The sequence below is a fragment of the Sciurus carolinensis genome, chromosome 2, assembly GCF_902686445.1.
Source record: "Sciurus carolinensis chromosome 2, mSciCar1.2, whole genome shotgun sequence".
Taxonomy (NCBI): domain Eukaryota; kingdom Metazoa; phylum Chordata; class Mammalia; order Rodentia; family Sciuridae; genus Sciurus; species Sciurus carolinensis.
In genome coordinates, this window is record NC_062214.1 from 89251965 (window position 1) to 89272229 (window position 20265).

Consider the following 20265-nt stretch of genomic DNA (forward strand, 5'->3'; position numbering starts at 1 on the left):
GGGATATGTATTAAAGGCGGTGTATCCAAAGTAGAAAAGTAAGCCCCTCTTATCCGGGAAATCTCCCACACATAGTCCATCAATTTCTGTTATTAATGCTTATTATTTAAAAAAGCAAGTTTGCCTTGGGTGGGTTAAGCCTTTAAAATTAGTGTACTCTTAAGAATGATGTGAAAATAGGATTTCTTTCCTTTAAAAATCTTCATGGGATGCTGATGTTGATGCTGAAGGATTTGCCAGTTTTCATGGAGGTGGGAGAAAGAGAGAACAAAGTAGGTGTTACTTCTGTGCATGGTGGTCCTGGGGAGAGATTGATAGGGAATCTTTGGGCAGGCTGAAGGCAAGCACTTCGAATCTGGAAGGATGATAGGAGAAAATATGGATAGAAGTGGAATAAAAGTATACAAAAGCCCCTCTTAGAATGATGTCACATCTTAAGTATTTATGAAAAATTAACTGAAGTGGGAACATTTACTTCTTCTTTAGGTTCATTTTCTAAGAAAATAGAATACAGAGTATCTTTAAGCAGTGAATAAGAAATGTGGCATGAATTTTGGAAACTCATGACATTAATAATGGCTCATGACATTAGCTTGGGATGGTGATGAAAATGGTTGTAATTATAAACAAGTAAGTATATGTTACACAAGAATTTCTTTGCCCTCAGTTTTTTACTCTACATAGGAAAGGTTGTTTATTTTAAACTAGCATTTTCTAAGGCTTGTAAGGGTTTTTCTAGTTGTTCGGGGGTAAAATAGGGTTCATGCCCAAATAGACTAGGGAAATTCTGGGTTAAGCCCAGTCTGTCAGCTGTCTTTATCAAATGACTGCTGAACTTTGCTATTCTCTTACCCCTGTCCTTTGCCATATAGTAAATATTCCAAAGAGGTGTAAAGTATATATACCTAATTTATTTGTCCTGGGAATCCTTTCTTTGCATTTGTAGGAACTAAGTGTAACTTCTGAAACATGGACTGGGAAATTCTGTTTCAGATTAAAAACTTTTCCATTAATATAGGTATATGAATAATGGCAGTATTGTTTAATGTATTCTCCTAGTTAAAGAAAAAATAAGGTTAAGTGATAATAGACAGTTGGAAGAGATTTTACTATTAAAGTGTTTGCAAATATGGTAAATTCAACTTTGTGTATTTTCATTTGAATTTATTTTGAGCATGTATTAACTGTTATAGTCTCTTCCCTACTTTCATTATTTGAAATTCTTCTATTTGTTCTATCTGCTAAGACTCATTCATGGTGAATTTTTCCTTGTGTTTTTAGAATAGGGGCTCAAATCATAAAAAAAACTTGTGTTGAGTGTGACCTAGAATGGTTTTGCATTTGCTTTGCTTTCCCAGGGATATCAGTAGCTGAGAACACTTTTATTAATTTCTCAGTTGGAGTTTCCTGGGACCATGAAAATGACCTAAATCCAACCCAACCCAGGGTCTAATTGAAACAGACTAAGATCTGCCTGTGCTAGTGGTTATTTATTTGTTCAGGTTTTGTTGTTTGTTTGTTTGTTGTACTGGGAATTGAACCTGGAAGTGCTTAACCACTGAACCATATCCTCAGCCCTTTTTTGTATTTCATTTAGAGATAGGGCCTCACTAAGTTGCTGAGGCTGGCTTTGAACGTGAGGTCCTCCTGCCTCAGCCTCCTGAGCCACTGGGATTACAGGTGTGGGCCACTGTGCCTGGCTTGTTGTTTGTTCACTGGTTTTGTGACCCTGGGAATCAAATCCAGAACCTTGCACATGCTAGACAAATGCTCTACCACTGAACTACATCACCAGCCCAAGGAATGTTTTTTTAAAATCTACTTTTTGACTGAGGGTATAGTCATCTGAAGCCTTTGGCTTTATGAAGGTATCTCAGTTGTAATTTCCTATCTGATGTAGTTCCAAGGCCTTGTTTCCTGTCCTTATAATACCTCTTAAGACATAAATCCACCTGGCATGGTGGCACATGCCTGTAATCCCAGTGACTCAGGAGGCTGAGTTCAAAACCAGCCTCAGCAATATTGAGGCCATAAGCAACTTAGAGACTGTCTCAAAATAAAAACAAAAAGTGCTGGGGATGTGGCTCAGTAGTTAATAAAATAAAGGGGTCTGGGAATGTAACTCAATGGTAAAACATTCCTGGGTTCAATCTCTGGTATCAAAACAAACAAAAAACCAAAAAACACAAACCCTTCAATTATTGAGGAGATCAACCAGTTTCTCCACCCAATATTAGCTTATAGACTGCATTTTGAGACCCAGGGAATTTCCATTGCATTCTTACAAGTTAATCTATATATTTAGAGGTATTTTTTGTTGTGTGCTTAGGAGATCTAGGTTTCTATGTTTCTCAAATTGGAAATCTGCCCCCCTGTATTAGAGATTGAACCCAAGAGTGCTCTACCACTGAGCTACAACTCCAGACCTTTTTAATTTTTATTTTGAGAAAGGGTCTCATTAAGTTGCTGAAACTGGCCTTGAACTTGAGATCCTTCTGCCTCAGCCTCCTGAGTTGCTGGGACTAAAGGTGTGTGCCATCATGCCCAGCTAAAATTAGAAATTCGTGCATTACTTTTATAATAAAATGCTGATTATAATTTTTTTTATAAAAATGTATGCTTTTTACTTATAAAGGTTAAATATATAATGCTAGTGTGAAGTTAGGGAAATGCTAGTACTCTTTTTGTAGTTTTTCATTCTTATTTGTTCAGCAACCACTGATCTTTACTTGGCTTATTATAATACCATCCCAATCTTCCATTTTCCTTTTAGATGTACCTTCTGTAATGGAAGATGATTGAAGACAAAGGACCGCGGGTTGCTGATTACTTTGTTGTAGCAGGACTAACCGATGTTTCAAAACCTCTTGAAGAAGAAATTCACTTCAATGATGCCTGTCATAAAGTAGCTAAACCAAAAGAACCTATCACAGATGTTTCAGTTATCATCAAATCTCTTGGGGAGGAAGTACCACGGGATTATGTATGTATTGATGTTACCCCAACGGGATTGTCAGCAGATCTCAATAATGGGAGTCTTGTGGGTCCCCAGATTTACCTTTGTTATAGAAGAGGAAGAGATAAACCTCCACTTACAGACTTGGGGTAAGTAGTTTTTAAAAATAAATTATAGTTACTGATCCAAATAATAAACTTGTAGGTTTAAAAGTTAGTGGTTCAGTTAGTTCATTAATAGAGGTATGGTACCTATAGAAAAATAGACGAGTTTGCATCCAGAATCCTATAATCTCTTTCTGTGTACCTTTAAAACATTTTTTTTTAGTTGTCAGTGGATCTTTGATTTTATTTATTTATATGTGGTGCTCAGTATCGAAGCCAGGGCCTCACTCATGCCAGGCAAGCCCTCTACCACTGAGTCACAACTCTAGCCCCCTATGTGTACCTTTTGTGTGTGTGTGTGTGTGTGTGTGTGTGTGTCTCGCCCCCCCCCTTCTTAATTGTTTTAGTTGTAGATGGACGCATATTTATCTATTTTTAGGTGGTGCTGAGGATTGAACCCAGTACCTTACATGTGCTAGGCAGGTGCTTTACCACTGAACTACAACCCAGGCTCCCTTTTTTGTCTTTCTTTTTTTTTTTTGTCTCTCTTGTACTGTAGGTATCTAGCATTTATAGAAAAGTACTAGATAATTAAATATATTATTCTGATTAGAGCTTGATTTTTTTTTTTTAAGATGGTTGCCCAGGTTAATCTTGAACTCCTGGGCTCAAACAATCCTCCTGCCTCAGCCTCCCAAGTAACTGAGATTATAGGTGCATGTCACTGCTCCTGGCTTTAATTATTTTTAAAGCAGAAGAAAAGGATGGCTTTTAAGCATGATATAATGATTTTAGATGGATACTTAACTATGTGTTAAACAAGAATCTTGAGGTAGATTAGAGCCTTATTTAGGGTACTGTATTGAACTTGTGGTTCTTTTTTTATATGTAACAACTTATTTAGATGTAATTATATAGCATAAAATTCACCCATTTGAAGTATATGGTTCAATGGGTTTTTAATACATTCACAGAGTTATGTAGCCATCACCACAATGTATTTTAGGACATTTCTATAATGCCAAAAAGAAATCCTGTACTTACAGTGGTTTCTACCCAATTCCCCTAAACCCCTCAGCCCCAGGCAGTCACATTTTACATTCTGTTTTTAGGAATTTGTCTATTTGGAACATTTCATGCAAATGGAATAATACTATATGTATATAGTCTTTTATGACTGGTTTCTTTCATTTAGCATAATGTTTTCAAGGTTCATCCATGTTGTAGTATGTCTGTACTTTATTCCTTCGTATGTCTGGATAGTATTCTATCATATGGCTCATACTTTACTTATACATTCATCAGTTGATGAATATTTGGGATATTTATACTTTTGGGCTTTTATGAATAATGCTGCTGTATAATCATATATAAGTTTTTATGTATACATGTTTTCATTTTTGTGAAAAAACCTAGGAGTGGAATTGCTAGGTCATATGGTAATACTGCTTTTAAATTTTAGAGGAACTGCCAGAATGTTTTCCAGAGCATCTCTGCGATTTTGCATTCCCATAAGTGGTGATTGAGAGTTTCAGTTTCTCTACATTCTAGCTAATATTTCATATCCTAGTTAATACTTCATATTTTCATTTTAATTATAGCTTCCCTAATGGGTGTGAAAGGGTAAATCATTGCAGTCTTGATTTGCATTCATCTGATGGCTAATGATGTTGAGCATCTTCTCATATGCTTATTGGCAAATTTTTGTCTTTGGAGAAATGTCTGTTCAAATTCTTTCCCATTTTTTAATTGGAGTGCCCTTTTATTGTTGAGCTGTACTAATTCTTTACATATTCTAGACACAGTTCCTTATTAGTTATATGGTTTTGTAAATATTTTCTTCTATTCTGTGGGTTATCTCTTCACTTCCTTTATGATATCCTTGGAAGCCTAAATGTTTGATTTTATAGTTGAGTGGTATAAGGCTCAGAGAAGTTTTATATGTTGACTAAAGTAAAGCAGCTAATAAGAGCTGGTAGGAACTTGAATCAGTTATGTCTTGACTTCTCTGTGCTTTGGTGCCTTTTTTTCTTTTGGTTAAAAAAAAAAAAAAAAAAAGAAAAAGGTGATCAAAAGGAGGAAAACCAAGCACTTAAGCTATCATTAAAATTAACACAGTTGTGATTGTATGTCATATGTAACTCCGAATTTTCAATAAAATATTGTTGGGAGCCAGGACAAAAAGGAAAATTATAATTATTTAAGAAAACATAATTTTATTAGAAAAAATAATGCGACCAATTCCTGGTACTAAATTGTTTATATAATGGAATTTCTAGGAATATTGATTGATTTTGCAGATGTTACCTGTTATAACCATATTTATATCAAAATCAGAGACACATTTAATGTAGTAGAGCTTTAATTTTTTTTAACCCATGTACAGGACTTAGCATTGAAGTAAAAGGAGTGAATTCTGTGAGGAAATAACCTAATATATAAGTATGAAGTTTTCTTGGTATTCTCAAGTGCTTTAAGTATTTGAATGCTTAAAAAATGGATGCCTGGCCTGTTATTTATTAAAAGCCTATGATTTTACCACAGAGTAAAGAGGAAAAAGCTGTCTTTCACACTGCCTTCTTTTTCTTCTTTTCTCAGTGCTGGGGATTGAACCCAGGGACTTGGGCTTGCCTAGGCAAGTGCTCTACCTCTACTACCTTAAGTCTTTTCACTTAGAGAAGTTTAAACTCTTAGAGAAATTAAAAATATATCCCTCTAAAAACTGAGGGATATATTGGAGATAAAAATGTGCAGGAAGGTTCTATACTGTCTGCACATGTAATCTTTTGTAAAATTTTAACTTTGACCAATATGCATGTTTCTTTTTCTAAAGACGATGCTTTGTTTTAATAAAGACAATATAATTACTTAATACATCTAATACAGTGTGCTACACTTCTACATTTTAGAATGAATTCATAATGCCTGAGAATATTGCCTTTCAGATTTAAGGGTGCTTTGTGTATTTATTTATTTATTTATTTTTTATTTATTTATTAGGGTTTTATATGACTGGAAAGAAAGATTGAAACAGGGCTGTGAAATTATTCAAAGTACTCCTTATGGTCGTCCTGCAAATATTAGCGGCAGTACCTCATCACAAAGGATTTATATCACTTATCGAAGAGCCTCTGAAAATATGACTCAGAATACATTGGCTGTCACAGACATATGTATTATTATACCCAGTAAAGGAGAAAGTCCACCACACACATTCTGCAAAGTCGACAAGAATCTCAATAATAGTATGGTAAGTGATTCTTTTGTGCTGGTAAAATTAGCCACTGGAGAAAAAACACATAATTCTAAATGAATCTTTTCTTGAAAACAACATACATAATCACAGACTTGAAAAATATAGTTTTAAAGATGTTGGCTATTTCATTTTGAGAAACTTCTTTAGTTGTATTTTTAAAAGAAGCTGTGCAAAACCCTTTTTAAAAAAATATTTAAAATCATAGCTAGGTGTGGTGGCACACACCTGTAATACCAGCAACTCGGGAGGCTCAGGTAGGAGGATCCCAAGTTCAAAACCAGCCTCAGCAACTTAGCAGAGCCCTAAGAAACTCAGTGAGACCCTGTCTCTAAATAAAATACAAAAAAGGACTGGAGCTGAGCCTCAGTGGTTAAGTTCCCCTGAGTTCAATCATTGGTGCCAAAAAAACAAAAACAAAACAAAACCCAAACAAACAAAAACCAAAAAAACATAACTTTTCCCCTTTAACTGCAAAAGCAGTATGCTAGCTGTAACTACCTCCACCCCCAACCTGTGTGCTAGGTTCCATACCATCCACAGCTTTGAGGACATGGCTTTAGCAATTCTCCCTAATTTTTTTGTGAATCATCAGATTTTCCCTATCAGAATTTATGTGGAGTTGCAAATTGGTGCAGCCACTCTGGAAAGCAGTTTGGAGATTCCTTAGAAAATTTGGAGGGGACCCACCATTTAACTCAGCTATCTCACTCCTCGGTTTATACCCAAAGGACTTAAAATCCACACACTACAGTGATGCAGCCATATCGATGTTCATAGTAGCTCAATTCACAATAGCTAGATTGTGGAACCAACCTAGATGCCCTTCAATTGACGAATGGATAAAGAAACTATGGTATATATACACAAGGGAATATTACTCAGCCATAAAGAATAAAATTATGGCATTTGCTGGTAAATGGATGAAGTTAGAAAATATCATGCTAAGTGAAATAAGCCAACCCCAAAAAACCAAAGGCCGAATGTTTTCTCTGATAAGTAGATGATGATATATAACAACTGGAGGTGGCAAGGAGGCGGGGAAGAGAAGAATGAAGGAACTTTGGATGGTGTAGAGGAAAATGGGGTGGGAGCCGGTGGGGGATGGAAAGATAGTAGAATGAAACAGACAGGATTACCCTATTTATATGTATGATTACATGAATGGTTTGAATCTACATTGTTAAAAAATTTTTTTCCTACAGAATCCAAAGTACACTGCAAGATATCTTTGCAAAACTTTTGGTCCCATACTTACTTCCTTCTTTTGCTCCTTCCATTGTTCTTAACAATAATTCAAAATGGTTGAGTGTATTTCATTCTATTCTTTGTCTCTTTCTGTTTATTTTTTCTCTATCATTTCACCAAGATTTCTCTTGTTGAGTCCAGTGATCAATTTCCTATCTCAATTTTTTACAAGGTTGTAATATAGGTGATCATATTTTTAATTTAGGAAACCATGGTCGGAAGAGAGGATGTATTCTCTTCTTGCGTACTAGAGTGTTTTTCTTACTACCTCACCCATCATTACTTTTCTGCCTTTGCGGATGCCTTCCTATCTCCCAAACTCTTGTACATCAGAGCGCCCCAGGGTTCAATCCTCAGTTCATTTATCTTCACCATCTAAACTCACTCCCTTGATGATATAATTATTTAAATACAGGTTATATGTGGATGCCTTCTGTGTTTATGTGTCTAACCTGGACCTCTCTAATTTATCATTTCTTTTTAGGTATCTTATTTAATAGAATATCCTAAACTTAACATTTACAACATTGGACTCCTGATGTGTCTTTCCAAACCTGCTTAACCCCATATTCTACCGTGTCTAACAGATATAAATTCTACTTTTCTAGTTACTCAGACTGAAAATCCTTGAAATAATCTTAACCTTTCTTAAAATTGTACTACTCATTCATTTCATCTGTAAACTCTATTGACTAATTTTAAAACGTACCCTGAACTTGACTACTTCTCAACCACTTCCTTGCCACAAGCCTGGTCCAAGCCCTAATAAGCAACCCTTTAAAAATGTAAAAAATCACTCTTTAGCCACTACATTTTATATACGTGTATTGAATTATCACAATGTACCTTATAAATATGTACAATTATTATATGTTAATTTTAAAAGACCCCCCACTCTTAGCTCAAGTATATAAAAATAGGCCTAGCCATATGTGGTAGTGCACTCCTCAGGAGACTGAGGCAGGAGGATTGCAAAATCACAACCAGCCTCAGCAACTTGGCTGAGACCCTGTCACAATATAAAAGAAATAAAAAGGGCTGGGGATGTGGTTCAGTGGTTAAGCACTTCTGGGTTCAATCACCGGTACCAAAAAAGAAAAAAAAGCCTGATTTCAAACAGATTCAGAAAACAATGAGAAATAAGAAAAATGGATATAGCAAATTACAACTCTTTGAGTTTTGGCATAAAGAACTTCAGAAAAATTATTGCAATATCTGGAGGCAGTTGTGGAGTCAAATGGAAGGTATACATGTAAGTGGGTACTTCTTAATTTATCATTTCTTACCAAGGCTTGAACTTAGAATAACTATCTAAATTGTTGTGACTTAGTTTTGTTTAAAAAGGTCTATTTTTTCTCACATTCTTGGAATAACAAAAAAATTTTAATTTTACTTCCAAAAGAAAAGCAGACAATAACGCCAATAAAATGCTGACAGAATAACAAATTGAAAAATACCAGCAGAGAAAAATTATTTCTATATTTTAGATAATTTACACTAGAGAACCCCAATATTCTATTTTTATCTAATTAATATCTTTTAAAATTAAATATTCTCTCTCTCTTTCATAACAGTGGGGATCTGCAGTGTACTTATGTTATAAGAAATCAGTGGCAAAGACTAACACTATATCTTACAAAGCTGGTAAGTACAACTTTTCAGGGCATATTTTATATATAAGTACATTATGGAGTCAGCTAAGGTTAAAAAAGGAAATAAAACCTATTTATGATATGTTAGTATCAGTACTGGGACTGTAACCCTTGTCTTGTTGATTCTTAGTTTTGTCTTCATCCATATGTTTTTGGATGCTGTCTGGAAGATTAATTCAAAAAAAAAGTGGGTTTTTTAAGCCTTAGTTTTAAATAATAAGCAGGTGCCAATTCTCTTTAACTTTTAATCTATAGAAAGTAGGGAAAAGCTAATACAAACAGTTAAAGATATGGAAAAATGTTCAATATTTCTAGGAATTAGGGAAATACTAATTAAAACTGCATTGAGATTTCATCTCCAGTCAGAATAGCAATTATTTTTAAAAATATTTTTTAGATATTGATAGACCTTTGTTTTATTCATTTATTTATATGTAGTGCTGAGAATCAAACCCAGTGCCTCACACATGCTAGGCAAATACTCTTTCACTGAGCCACAACCCCAGCCCCCAGAATGGAAATTATTAAGAATACAAATAACAATGTTGGTGAGGATGTGGGAAAGAAGGTACTCTCATATGTTGCTGGTAGGACTACAAATTGGTGTAACCACTCCAGAAACCAATATGGAGATTCCTCAAAAAAAAACTAGGAATGGAACCACCATGTGACCCAGGTGTCCTACTTCTTGGTATTTATCCAAAAGGTTTAAAATCAATCTACTACAGTGATGCAGCCACATCAATGTTTAAAGAATCACAATTCACAATAGCCAAGCTGTGAACCAACCTAGGTGCCCTTCAAAAGATGAATGGATACAGAAAATGTGTATTACTCAACCATAAAGAATAACAATGACACGGTATTTGCCAGCAAATGGATGGAACTGGAGTCATCATTCTAAGTGAAAAAAGCCAGTCCCCAAAAGTCAAAGGTCAAGTGTTTCCTCTGGTATGCAGAAGCTAATCTAAAAGTAGGGAGGGGGATAAAAAACAAGAAAGAACAGCAGAGTAGACAAAGGCTATTAAAGGAGAGGGAGAAGGGATAAGATAAGGAAAGAACAGTGGAATGAATCTGACCTCATTTTCCTATGTACATATATGAATATACCACAGTGAATCACCATCATGTACATCCACAAGACACTAATTTAAGAAAAAAAACTATAAGATAAATAGCAGAAAGATCAGTGTAATAGAGGGAAGGGAGAGGGGAACTACTCAGGACTGAATTAGAACAATTTATAGTCCATGCTTTTATAATTTTGTCAAAATGAATCCTAAATGTTATGGATAACTAAAATGAATCAATAAAAAGAAAATACTAAAATGTAAAAAAAGGGAAGAGCTATATATTTTTCTTTAATGTGTTTTAATATTTATATTAAATTTAGTCAGATTTATAGTTCATATGTAATTATATTTCATAATAATGAAAAATATTATAAACTAATTTGCAGGTTTATGATACATAGTTGAAATATTGAATTTATTTTTCAAATTATTTTTCTTAGTTGTAAATGAACACAATACCTTTGTTTCATTTATTTTTATTTTTATGTGGTGCTGAGAATCGAACCCAGTGCCTCACATGTGCTAGGCAAGTGCTCTACCACTGAGCTACAACCGTAGCCAGAAATGTTCAATTTTTTTTTAATATTTTTTATTTTTACAGACACATTTTGATTCATTGTACACAAATGGGGTACAACTTTTCATTTCTATGGTTGTACACAATGTAGATTCACACCATTCATGTAATCATACATATATATAGGGTAATACTGTCTGTTTCATTCTACTGCTTTTCCATTCCCACCCCCTCCCACCCCATTTTCCTCTACACCATCCAAGGTTCCTTCATTCTTCTCTTCCCCCCTCCATCCACCATCGTTATATATTGTCATGCACTTACCAGAGAAAACATTCGGTCTTTGGTTTTTTTGGGCTTGGCCTATTTCACTTAGCGTGATATTTTCCAACTTCATCCATTTACCAACAGATGCCATAATTTTATTCTTCTTTATGACTAATATTCCATTGTGTATATATACCACAGTTTCTTTACCCATTCATCAATTGAAGGGCATCTAGGTTGGTTCCACAACCTAGCTATTGTGAATTGAGCTGCTATGAACATCGATGTGGCTGCATCACTGTAATATGCTGATTTTAAGTCCTTTGGGTATAAACCGAGGAGTGGGGTAGCTGGGTCAAATGGTGGGTCCTTTCCAGGCTTTCTGAGAAATCTATATACTGCTTTCCAGAGTGGCTGTACCTATTTGCAACTCCACCAGCAATGTATGAGTGTGCCTTTTCCCCCACATCCACATCAACACTTAACTATTGCTTGCGTTCTTGATAACAGCCATTCTAATTGGAGTTAGATGAAATCTTAGGGTAGTTTTAATTTGCATTTCTCTAATTACTAGGGAAGATGAGCACTTTTCATATATTTGTTGATCATCTGTATATCTTCTTCCATGAAGTGTCTGCCCATTTCCTTAGCCCATTTATTGATTGGGTTCTTTGTATTTTTGGTGTAAAGTTTCTTAAGTTCTTTATAAACTTTGGAGATGAGTGCTCTGTCTGAAGTGTGTGTGGAAAAGATTTTCTCACACTCTGTAGGCTCTCTTTTCACATTATTGATTGTTTCCTGTGCTGAGAAAAAACTTGTTAGTTTAAATCTGTCCCGTTTATTGATTCTTGCTTTTATTTCTTGCGCTATGGGGGTCTTGTTAAGGAAGTCTGGTCCTAAGCCAACATGATGGAGATTCGGGCCTACTTTTTCTTCTATTTGGTGAAGGGTCTGAGGTCTAATTCCTAGATCCTTGATCCATTTTGAGTTGATTTAGTACAGGGTGAGAGATAGGGGTTTAATTTCATTTTACTGCGTATGGATTTCCAGTTTTGCCAGCACCATTTGTTGAAGAGGCTATCTTTTCTCCATTGTAAGTTTTCAGCACCCTTGTCTAATATGAGGTTACTGTACTTATGTGGGTTTGTCTCCATGTCTTCTATCTTGTACCATTGATCTACCTGTCTGTTTTGGTGCCAATACCATGCCGTTTTTGTTATTATTGCCCTATAGTAGAGTTTAAGGTCTGGTATCGTGATACCTCCTGCATCACTCTTCCTGCTCAGGATTGCTTTGGCTATTCTGGGTCTTTCGTTCTTCCAGATGAATTTCATGATTGTTTTTTCTGTTTCTATGAGAAATGTCATAGGGATTTTAATTGAAATTGCGTTAAATCTGTATAGTGCCTTTGGAAGTATGGCCATTTTGATAATATTAATTCTGCCTATCCAAGAACATGGGAGATCTTTCCATCTTCTAAGGTCTTCCTCAATGTCTTTCTTCAATGTTTTGTAGTTTTCATTGTAGAGATCTTTCACCTCTTTGGTTAGATTGATTCCCAAGTATTTTTTTTTTTTGAGGCTATTGCAAATGGAGTTGTTTTCCTCATTTTTCTTTCAGATGTTTCATCACTTATGTATAAAAATGCTTTAGATTAATGTGTGTTGATTTTATAACATACTATTTTGCTGAATTTATTTATGAGGTCTAGAAGTTTTCTGGAGGAGTTTTTTGGATCCTCTAAATAGAGTATTATGTCATCAGCAAATAGTGACAGCTTAAGTTCCTCTTTTCCTATTTGTATCCCTTTAATTTCTTTAGTCTGTCTAATTGCTCTGGCTAGTATTTCAAGTATGATGTTGAATAGAAGTGGTGAAAGAGGGCATCCCTGTCTTGTTCCCGTTTTTAAAGGAAATGCTTTCAGTTTTTCTCCATTAAGAATGATGTTGGCCTTGGGTTTAGCATAAGTAGCCTTTACAATGTTCAAGTATGTTCCTACTATCCCTATTTTTTCTAGTGTTTTGAGCATGAAGGAGTGTTATATTTTGTCGAATGCTTTTTCTGCATCAATCGAAATAACCATATGATTCTTATCCTTAAGTCTGTTGACATGATGGATTACGTTTATTGATTTACAGATGTTTAACCAACCTTGCATTCCTGGGATGAACCCCACTTGATCATGGTGTACAATTTTCTTAATATGTTTTTGGATACGGTTTGCCAGTATTTTGTTAAGGATCTTTGCATCTGTATTCATTAAGGATATTGGTCTAAAATTTTCTTTCCTTGATGTGTCTTTGCCTGGTTTGGGTATGAGAGTGATATTAGCTTTATAGAATGAGTTTTGTAGGGTTCCCTCCTTTTCTATTTCCTGGAATACTTTGAGAAGTATTGGAATGAGTTCTTCTTTGAAGGTCTTGTAGAACTCAGCTGAGAATCCATCTGGTCCTGGGCTTTTCTTGGATGGTAGGCTTTTGATGGCTTCTTCTATTTCAGAAATGTTCAATTTTCAGAGATCTCAAAATACCAAACATAGAGACCTTATTTATAAGATAGCAGATTGAGCCTTTTAAAAAGGTATTTTAAAAACTAGAGTCCTACACTCTTAACTTTCTTTTCTCCCTAGTGGTAGAACTAACTACTCTTATTCCCAGTTTATCATTTTGTTTCTGTGGCCACATCTAGTGATGATTTCCCTTTGTCTTTAAGAGCTTCAAGGATAGCCAATTTGTTTTCTGTTTCTACTCTCACGTAATATAATATAAGGCTCTGCTACTAGAATTTGTCCAATGGAAGATGCCTGGACCATTTTCAAGTCTAGTCTATCTAACATGAAATCATACCTATCTTTATATAATAACTGGAATTATTTAGAAGCTGAGTTTGAGTTAGTGCTATTTTGATGACATCATAAATAGGTTACTGCTATTTTATGAGAATTTTTTAGCATTTAGCTAGAAAGTACATATACTCCTATGAGATATATATTTAAATGTATAAAAAGTTCTATGAGGGGCTGGGGTTGTGGCTCAGTGGTAGAGCGCTTGCCTGGCATGTGTGAGACACTGGGTTCGATTCTCAGCACCACATATAAATAAATAAATAAATAAAACAAAGACCCATCAACAACTTAAAACATTAAAAAAAAAAAAGTCCTATGAGGAAAAGTTACTGAGAGCTGATGGAGTGGATATGTGCAAATAACCATATTGAAAATTTCAAAAAATTTGCTTTAAGGTTTGTGACCATAAACTGAATTTTTAGGAGGGTGTATGTGTGTATTTCTAGAGGATTGTCCTTTTTGTTAATCTTAACCTAACCTTTGTAGATGAAACTTGATAAATATTAAGCATTTAGTTAATTTTAATAGTTATATTATTTGAGGATTAAATTCTACATGTGCAGTATTTTGGCCTTTCAAACGTGTGAAATAATAAAACAAATTTAGTATTATTCAGATTATGAGCACTAAATTCAAGAGATGATGACCTAATGTTCACCATTATTTTTATAGGTCTAATTTGTAGATATCCTCAAGAAGATTATGAGTCATTTTCACTACCAGAATCTGTTCCCTTGTTTTGTTTACCAATGGGTGCAACTATTGAATGTTGGCCATCAAATAGCAAATACCCTCTCCCTGTGTTTTCTACGTTTGTGTTAACTGGAGCCTCAGCTGAAAAGGTACTTCATATTTTAACAAATGATGTTTGCAGATTTCTTGTATATTTTCAAGACTTAAGTTTTATATATTAAAAGGAACAACAGAAAAAGGAACTAGTTAAATAGAATCCATTATACATATACTTCTTCCAATTGGTTAAAATAACTATATCCAAAGAAATAAGAACAAATTTTTATTTGTCATCTTCCCAAATGCTTTTTTTGTGAATATCATGAAAGATTTTTTTCATCATCAAATGATGATCCTTCATTGGTTCATTTTCTGTGATAAAGAAACTTTGAAATTATTGCAAAAGACATTATTAAATATATAACATGATTTAGAATCATAATCTTCCCCTACCGCATGCTGGGGATCAGACTCAGGGCCTTATGCATAGGAAGCAAGCACTCCACCACTGAGCTACACCCCTTGCCCTAGAACTATAGACTCATAGTTGGAAGGAAGACTTTGAAGTGTAGTGAAATTGAAGTCTAGAGAAATTCAGTGAATTTCTCAAAGTTGGAATTTATATTTCCTTATCTAAAATTTTCTATTAAATAATTATTTCAACCATTTTCTTATAGAGAATGTTGTTATAATCACTTTTCCTCTTTATTTTAAAAATACAATTTAATTAAAACAGCTTTTTTCAATAAAAGGATATATAAGAATAGTACTATATAGTTCTTAAGTACATCAAGAAATAAGAGCGATGTCTGTTTACCACTGTGTTCCTAGTCCCTGAGACTTGGCCTGGCTCATGGAAAGCATCTGCTAAATATTTAACTGATGAGTGATTCAAATAAATGATACAAAATATATTTATTAAATATGTTACTTGTTTTGCAGGTTTATGGTGCTGCTATTCAGTTTTATGAACCATATTCTGAGGAGAATCTCACAGAAAAACAGAGATTTCTTTTGGGTTTAGCACCCCTGGCAGATGGAAAGTCTGATAGTTCTAAAACAATTCACACTAACAAATGCATCTGTCTTCTTTCTCATTGGCCTTTTTTTGATGCATTCAGGAAGTTTCTGACTTTTCTTTATCGTTATTCAATATCTGGACCTCATGTCCTTCCAATTGAGAAGTAAGTTAGAAGTTTCTTGGTTCAAAGTTTGGCAGACCTTTCCATTATGTGATATATTTGTACTAGTTATTGAGTAAATTTTAAGTGGAAACTGAATTTCTTGAGAGTTATTTGGGGGAAAAATGTTTATTTTGTTTCATTCAGGTAATATTTTTTATACTTTTAAAGTCCTATTTTAGGGGCTGGGGAGATAGCTCAGTCGGTAGAGTGCTTGCCTTGTAAGCACAAGGCCCTGGGTTCAATCCCCAGCACCCAAAAAAAAAAAGTCTTATTTTAAATAATTTTAACAAGGAAGTAAATATTTTGATTTGAAATGAATTGTTTGAAATGAATGCTTTAAGCAAAACCCTTTAAAAATGCTTTTATCAAATTTAGAGATACTAATCTGGAGAAATTTTAGAATATTTTGGCCTGGCGGTGGTGGTACTAGGGATTGAGCCCAGGGCCTCATGGATGTTAGGCAAGCACTCTACCACTGAGCCACGTCCCCAGCCAGTATTAGAACTTTTAAATCTAAATTTGTTCGTATGTGTAATTTATATGAGCCTTTAAGAATATTCCTTACTGTAGGTGCAGTGGTGCATGCCTGTAATCCTAGCAATTTGGGAGTCTGGGCAGGAGGATTGCAAATTCAAGTTCAATTTAACAAGACTCTTCCTCAAATTAAAAAAATAAAAATACTAAAAAGGACTGGGGATATAGTTTGTGAAAAAGCACTCTTGGGTTATATTTCTAGTACCAAAACAAAAAAAGTTTGGTGGCATTACATTTTGGTTATTTGAAAAATACTATTTTGCTGAGTCAAGCACATCTTCCAAATGTAGACACATTCATCATTAATATAAAAACCACATTTGTACATATGCACAATGGAATATTACTCAGCCTTAAAAAAGAATGAAATTAAAGCATTTGCAGGCAAATGGATGGAACTGGAGAATATCATTCTAGGTGAAATAAACCAATCCCAAAAACTAAACGCCGAATGTTTTCTCTGATAAGCGAATGCTGATCGATAGTGGGTAGGGAAGAATGAAGGACCTTTGGATTGTACAGAGGGGATTGAGGGGAGCGGTGGAGTGGGTGAAGGGAGAACGATAGATTGTGAGACAGACATTATTACCCTATATACATGTATGAAAAGAATTTTTTTAAAGCATTTATCTGTCAATAAAAGTTAATAAAAATAAATAAAAGTTTAATAAACTACATTTGTTAATAATACCATCTATTTCATCAGAAAAAAATTTGATTATTAGAAAGCTGTCAGGTTCATGGTGGCAAAGTTCTTACTTTTCATTTGCAAGTTTGAATTTAATTATTAGCAACAAATACTGCCAATTATTTTCCTTGAAGCCACAAGCTCACTTTGTTCATTTTCACATATATCTTCTGACTACCCAACACTGGATAATTTTGATTTGTCAGTTATCTTTCTGACCTTCCATGGGTTGGGGAAATCAGCTAATGAACTCAAACTTGGCTGTACAATGCTTTTCCAAACTCAAGACAACCATCATACTTCTGTTTATATTGGAAGTGCTTTATGCATACGTCCCTTTTTTACTACACAGATAATTTTTTATTGTATATGGCAGAGCTGAGATTTAGTAAGATTAATTTTACTGCTCAAATATATTCTTAAGTGAAATCGATGTTCCTTTTTTATGGGTATATAGTATTAAAGAATATAATAACTGCTAGGACAGTTTGGTTGGTGTCACTGCATTGATTCTCAGTAAGTTTTATTCACAATGCTTTTTACCATCACTGCAGTTGTCAACCCAGTGAAAAGGGCAAATGATGTCTTAATATTTTTGTAAAAATAATTTTAACCTGGCAAATCCTCTGTAAATGAATCTTGGAAACCTTTAAGGATTTGTGGATCACATTTTTCATTTCTGCTATTCTTACTACTTCATTATTTTGAGATGGCATATGTCCTGTGACACTCATTCCCCCCCTTTTTTTCCTTTAGGTTGTGAGTACCTTAATAGTAGAGACTGGTAGCTTTATGCATTTGTTTACATTTCCTCTCCTGTCTGAAGTTTTGTTGGTTTTTGTGGTGTTAGGGATTGAATGCAGGGCTTCATGTTTGGTAGGCCAGTGTTCTACCACTGAGCTACATCCACAGCCCCTGCTATTATCTATACATAGTAAAAAGTTAAGACATATTTGTAAAATTAATAAAATTTATTCCAGGTTTCTCTATCCAGTTAAAATGTTCTTACTTCTGAAAACAACATAATTTTGAAATAGTGTTTAAAGGAAAAATAGAAAACATCTTAATTCTAAAACAAAAATTTTTAATTGCCATTTTTCTCTTACAGTGTTCAAAACAAACCAATTGATCTAGTTTTTTTTTTTTATCTGTTTTATTCTGGGAAAAATTTTACAAAGTGAGTAATGGTATTTTAAACTTGTTTAATAGAAAATTTGGTGTTCATCATTGAGAAGCATTGAAACTCATTTTTCTGGACCACCATAAATGGTTGTATCACTTCCAACACATGAAAAATTGACTAAAAAATATATTATAAATGTAAGAATTAGCTTCTCTCTAATATTCACATCACTGACCCGTGGAGGTAAAAGTTAAAATGACTTTTGAGACATTGATAAATATTGTTGAATATGAGCAGCTATTAACATGAAAAGTTATTGGATTTAGGCAAAAGTAGTTTTAATGGGGAACATAATTTTGAAGGGTGTTCATTTCTTTTCATAATATTAAGGATTTTAGATTTATAGAGACACAGGGCTTTTGACTCAACTTTGACTTGTAATGACATGTTAACCTTTATGGCATATAGTTTTCACTTTGGAATCAATGGGTTTTTTGTTTGTTTGTTTTAAAGGCATATTTCTCATTTTATGCATAAAGTTCCTTTTCCATCTCCTCAGAGACCACGGATTTTAGTTCAGGTAAGGTCTCCTTAATATGAGTGCCATATGAATTTATTGGTGACTATCAAAATATAAGAATTATTTCAATGGAGAAAAAATTGAATGAGATCTAAAGAAAACCAGGTACCATTTCATGTTGAAGTTTGAATCATTCACATTTAATGTTTTTCCCTTATAGAAAGAATTAAAACGTTTAAGAAGTAGATAGAAAGTAGACATTTTGAACACACAAGAAGGGATTTTTTCCCCCTAAATTCGTTCTAGGTATTTGAAAGTTTGTACCCTTGGCAATCATTTAGTTAAGTTAGTATTAGTACTAGGAAAGAAGGAATGCCCATATCTTTAGTGTTATGGGGGAGTTTAAAGTGATTAAAAATTATTTTTCCCATCTTTTTCCCAGTTGAATGTATCTTTCCTCTTGTTTATGCCTATTTTTGTCTTTGCTCATGATAATGTAAGTTATCTGCTTATTTACTAATTTATGATGTGATTTATATAAAGAAAATATTTTCAGGTATTATCATTATGTATATCTTACATGTTTACCACAGCCCTTAATCTGGTATCATTTAGTATTAGAAACCATATGTCAAATAGATATTTATAAACTTGTTGAAATATGCATAAATTTGACAATGCAGATTAAGTGCATTATTATATTGATACAGATAAGATGTATAGGAAAATACCATTTTGATTACCCTTAAAATCAGTCTGTCTTCTAAGTATTTAGTTATAGAATATATATAGTACACTCCAATTGAATACACACAGAAGATTTGTTTTATAGCAGAAGCTGTCAAACTTTTTCTGTTATGGACCTTATACTAAATATATTAGTCTTTGCAAGCTATTCAATTTCTGTTGGAACTGCTGAGCTCTGCTTTTATAGCCTGAAATTAGCCAGATAATATGTAAAGAATGAGCTTGGTTTTATTCCAGTAAGAATTGTTTACAAAAACAGCCTATGAAATTGTTCCATATAGCATGTTTGCTGACCCTTATTTTATGGTATTAAGTGAATAACTTAGTCTTGTAATGCAAATTTGTTAAAATGACGTTAGGGAAAAGTTGAGGTCCAAAGAAGAGAGATAGGATTCAGAGTAAGTTCTTGGAAGGGTTCAGAGATCAGGACATACTTTTTAGAATTTTAGTGAGTGGTATTAACTATTTTTAGACTGGTAACCAGGAAACTTCATGGATAACATCATTAGTCTATATGTTTTTATTAGAAAATATAGTTTTGAAGTTCATCTTCATACTTCAAATAAATTATTTTAAATCTTCCAGTTATCACCACATGATAATCTGATTCTCAGTCAGCCTGTTTCTTCTCCTCTTCCACTAAGGCAAGTAAAACTTCATTTCTGTTAATGGTTCTCTAAATCTAGTGTGAGCTCAAGTAACATTCAAATATATTCTCTTTCCTAGCTAAAGTTCCAAATGTTAATGGAAATACTTCTCATTTAACTGTTTCTTAGCTAAATTCCTTTTACTTAATGTTGGAATTACAGTTTTTGGTGAAGA

General features: G+C 33.9%; 1 protein-coding gene across 9 annotated transcripts in view; it reads left to right on the forward strand.

The window, feature by feature from the left end:
* The window catches only part of Dennd4a (DENN domain containing 4A), a 115469-nt gene that overhangs the window by 26635 nt on the left and 68569 nt on the right, over positions 1 to 20265 (forward strand). For 7 of the 9 annotated variants that reach the window (XM_047541832.1, XM_047541837.1, XM_047541836.1 and 4 more), the window contains 8 exons: positions 487 to 630; positions 2774 to 3105; positions 6061 to 6310; positions 9136 to 9205; positions 14588 to 14757; positions 15590 to 15831; positions 18690 to 18756; positions 20029 to 20087. In XM_047541832.1, the coding sequence (XP_047397788.1) occupies positions 2795 to 3105; positions 6061 to 6310; positions 9136 to 9205; positions 14588 to 14757; positions 15590 to 15831; positions 18690 to 18756; positions 20029 to 20087 (1169 nt within the window). In that variant the 5' untranslated portion in view covers positions 487 to 630; positions 2774 to 2794. The remainder of the gene's footprint in view (positions 1 to 486; positions 631 to 2773; positions 3106 to 6060; positions 6311 to 9135; positions 9206 to 14587; positions 14758 to 15589; positions 15832 to 18689; positions 18757 to 20028; positions 20088 to 20265) is intronic. The other 2 variants (XM_047541833.1, XM_047541834.1) reach the window with 1 other exon arrangement.